Here is a 4575-nt window from a genome sequence, read left to right on the forward strand (position 1 = left end):
TGCTGACCTGCTTCAACTCACAATTGAAAGTCACTTTCAAGTTGCTGACTTCATCATCTAGTTAGGTTGCTGACTTCTTAATATCAGTAGTTCTGGAATTGATCGATCAGGTAGTCGATACTCAACTCAAGCAGCATGCTGAAACAATATGTTTACTGCCATGCTTGACCACTAAAACACTATCAACTTGGCACTTGTGCTGACATAAATTTCCAACAGAGAAGTGCTGCTCAACACATTAACAATGAAATTTTCCTATGGTGACCAAACCAGTAACTTCAAGAGCAATAACCAGCCATAGGAGAGCTCATTCATTGCAGCTATTGACAAACTGAAGTTGGAAATGTAAAAATGTTAGAAATCATAAACAAAAACTCTACTGACCTGCTTTCCAGATAAAGGAGATGACATTCCTTTGAAGCAACACCATTTTGTGGCAATTTTCCAAACAGGAAGTGTAAGAGATCATGTACAAAAACTCTATGAAGTCCTTTTCAGCTAAGGAGATGTGGAAGGACATCAAGGGAACTGGAAGTTCATATATTCCTGACTCCCAGAGAAAGGGCTTATTTCTACCCAAATCAAGGAAATAATGGTTGACAACAATACACACCATATATAGACGGCCGTGGGAATTTTCCCTCTTTTACCCATCAAGCCCTTAGCAAATGGGTACAGATGGCACAACACCCAGAAGCTGAAGAATACCCCTCCAAGAAGCCTGCTCCACAGCGGGAATAGGCTGTATAAGGCCCTTGTCATTCCCATTACAATTGCAACAGTGTTCACCATCAGTATTGTAATTGGTAGGACCATCAGGAAGCTCCACTTGATTAGATATAGATCTGCAAACCCATCATCTCCTTCCTCAGGTGCTGCAGATTTGGATGTCAACGTGAATGAGATATCAATTCCTGCAATTAGCTTTAGTAGCCCCTGTATCACTGCAAAGGGGTAAGCGCTCAATCCACCAATCAACCAGAATTGTTCGTTTCGCCACCATTCATGAAGAGTAATCCCGGACCACCTTATCTCAAGGATAGCTAGCAAGCATAAGGTGATTGTGATCACAAACAAGAATATAAGAAAGGTCACATTGAGGGACTCCACTATAAACTGCCCTGTGAAGAGGGATATTGCTGGCAGAAAGCAGTATATAATAAGGAAGAATGATGTGAATGGGTATATCCCAACACTAAAATAGGCCACCCTTTGCAAGATTTTCATTCGCCGGGACGCGAATAGAGCATTGTTGAGGGAAAAGAAGATCTCAACAGACCCAGTTGCCCACCGGAGGATTTGATGGAGCCGGTCAGTCAGATTGATAGGTGCTGTCCCTCTGAATGCATCAGGCTTTGTGATGCAGTATACGGATCTCCATCCCTTGTTGTGCATCCGAAAACCTGTAACCACATCTTCTGTTACAGAACCATAGATCCAACCCACCCTTCTGCCCCACTCTGTTTTGTCTTCATAATAGCAAGCTATCACACTTATTGCCTCTGCAAGTGCAACATCTTTTAAGGGCTCTCGAGGCTCCACAAGAGAACCAGAAGGCCGGCCTTCACTCCCTTTGCCTTTTGATTCTTCAAGCAACCTTCCTCCATAGTCTGCTATAGGAATTGATGCTGCAAGTATTATAGAATTTCCAAACCTCTTTGCATGAAGAAGAGATTCAATGTCTCCATCATCTTCCTCATCATTGTGTTTCCAATTGATTGGTAAAACTATCTCATCTGCATACTGCCTTGACACTTCATGTGCTCCTCTCAACCGCAGCTTTGTTTTCCTTCTTCCAAACCACCAATGATGTTCTGTGGCCCTTGGAGGACTGAAACCATAAAGAGCCATTCTCCGGAAAATACATCCAGTCCCTACATACATCGGACCCTGCAACCCATCCAGCGCTCGCATGCTCACATCAAAGAATACTGTATTATGGTTTGCATAACGATCATTGGGATCAATTCCTTCAAACCTCTGGGGGAATTGTACAAAGCAGATTCTATCGCCACCCTTGTCTAGCATGAAACACATTCCTTCTCTAAGGGCTAAGGAATTGTAGACGTAGTGGTCACAATCAAGGTTGAGTATGAATGGGCCATTTGACATGATTGCACTTGTTCGAACTAGAGCATTCATAGCCCCTGCTTTCTTGTTGTGATCATAGCCTGGCCTTTTCTCTCGGGATACATATACGAGCATCGGTAATCTGATATCCACTTCAGTGATACTAATTATACCCTCTCCATCTTCACTGGAATCCATTACTGGTTCAGAACTTGGTGGAGGTAGCATTACCTAAATGAAAACAGTAAATGAGTTACCACAGCACTTTCATAAACAAGAATTTAACTACTAATTGGTGAGAAGTACCTGGATTATACCCTGATGATCCCCTCTTGAATGGTCATCCTCTGCATTTGACCATGTTCCTGGCCAGTGATCCCCTCCAGACATCCATGTAGCCTTTGCGACCTTGATTATTTCAGAAAGATTGCCACCCATTTTCTTCTGTCTTCTCTTTGCTGCTATCTCTTCAGCTGCATTATATGCTTCTGACCGCCTTCTTATTGAATCAGGCAGGGAATTTATCCTCACTTTGAACTCATCATACTCTCTCTTCATCTTTCTTCTCTCCTTGACAAAACCCGGACGGACTTGGTTCTTGAGGAAGTCACCTTTCTGGCCAAAGTATGCCTCAGGACTTCTCGGTTCTATACTGTGTTTTCTGCAGAAAGGAACCCATTTCTGTGCAAAGGTTGCAGCCTCAGCGAGAGTTTCAAATGTCAGAAGGTACCCTCCATCATCTGATAGATAACAAGCAACCTTTTCCACGGGGTAATCGACAGCAAGGATTGAGAGAATGGTGTTAGCAGTAACAAGTGGAGGTTCTTTATCTGGGTCTGCTGTAGACACAAAAACATCAATCCCTGGAAGATCAGATCTTCCTTTTGGATTCCGAAGACTTGGGGTTTCAAAGTAGTCCTTCAAAGCAGGAAGGTCGTTCACTCTATTTACAGGAAATAGCTTGGGGAGCTGGTCTAGAAGCCATGAAAAGGCAAACCAAAATTCACAAGTAACTGACAGTCCCCATAACCACATTGCCTCTTGGTTGGGATGTCTAATTCTCCATGAAAGAAAAAACCCAAGCGCAACAAGACGAATTACTATAAGAAACCTGTACACAAACATGGTATTCATCATGAAACAGAGGCAATCAATATATGCATCATAAGCAATAATGTAGTATGAGCTGGGAAAAACTTTCTACAAAGAATTGAAACCAAAGAGACAAAGAGTGAATTGGAAGACTATATTTTCTTATCCTCACCTGTATGCACCAAGAATGGCAGTCGAAACTGAAACCTTCCTGCTCAGCGGCCTTCTTCTTTCTACAAAATTAAGTGGATTGTCGTAGGCATTAGCCCCAGATCCTCCACCAAATCCTGCTTTAGGCCAGACCGCATTTCCATACCCATATGTCCCTGTTGTTGATTCAAAGAGCCAGCGTTTGTTATCAAAATCAGGACAATTTGGAGCTTGGAATGGTTCCAACACTGAAAGACTTCTCTCTGTGACGGAGAGTCGGGGACGGGGACGAGCTCGATCGCCTGCTTTGGACTCGGTTCCAACCACTGAAAGCCTTCTATCTAACATGGAGGGTATGGGACAAACTTGATCACCTGCTTCAGATTTAGCTTCATCATAGCCCGTCACATCACTGTACAGCTCCTTACATCCTGGGCAATTGCCTCCATTTCCTATGCTGTCCAAGTAACAGCTGCAGCAAATTTTGAAACCACAATCACAAGGAACCCAACCTTCAACTTTCAATGTTTCACTGTCACAACCCTCTATGCCGCATATCCTTGCCATGGTTTCAGGACGATTGTTTGAGCATTCTATCACTTGCCCACGAGTCTCCAACTTGGATCCTCCCGTGAAGATGGCACATGAGATGTTATTTTCTATGGGTTTTTGACATCATGATCATGGAGACTGGTTTGAGAGTTGTTCATAGTTTGGTGATCTGGGGTTGGTGGAATTTGAACAGTATGGTTCGCAAACTCAAACTCTGAGCTTACTTCTTGGGCTTCGTCTTTTGCATTTTCATCACTTGAAGCTCGCCTGAATCCTCATTTCCTCTGCTACCAAGAGGGGAATTAGGGGAATTTTGTAAAATTGAACTCGTGAAAGCTCATCTCCTCTAGACGAAGACACCGTAATGGCCTAAAGACATGAAGCGGAAGAAACCATCAGAATCATCTGTGGTCTACTTTGTTAAAGAGAAGAGTTCTACAGGGTTTCAACCACCACAAAATAGGAAGTTAGTTATAAATTTAAAATTTAAAAATCAAATTTAAGAACCCTGACAATCAATGCCCGCTTAGTGAGTTCTAACTTTACCGTTAAATTTTTCTAATTCCACCCTACTTTAAATTAAAAATATTTTGTTTAAATTTCAATTTCTCCAAGTAATATTATTGTTAAAATCTCAAAATCATCTTGACTCCCTTTGTTGTTAAAATTGCAATTGGCCCCTTAATTAATTTTATTCCAGACCCCAAATGT

At 42.3% G+C, this 4575-nt stretch overlaps 1 protein-coding gene across 1 annotated transcript; it reads right to left on the reverse strand.

The window, feature by feature from the left end:
- Window positions 1–519: 519 nt before the first annotated feature.
- LOC149018916 (cellulose synthase-like protein D5) lies at window positions 520–4243 on the reverse strand. Its single transcript, XM_089154010.1, is given in 6 exon segments — window positions 520–2301; window positions 2377–3181; window positions 3335–3542; window positions 3615–3986; window positions 3989–4138; window positions 4225–4243. Coding segments are annotated over 6 exon segments (3336 nt in total).
- Between the last annotated feature and the right edge of the window lie 332 nt (window positions 4244–4575).

This window comes from Hakea prostrata, chromosome 4, assembly GCF_041222555.1.
Source record: "Hakea prostrata isolate BN-2017 chromosome 4, UWA_Hpros_2, whole genome shotgun sequence".
NCBI lineage: Eukaryota > Viridiplantae > Streptophyta > Magnoliopsida > Proteales > Proteaceae > Hakea > Hakea prostrata.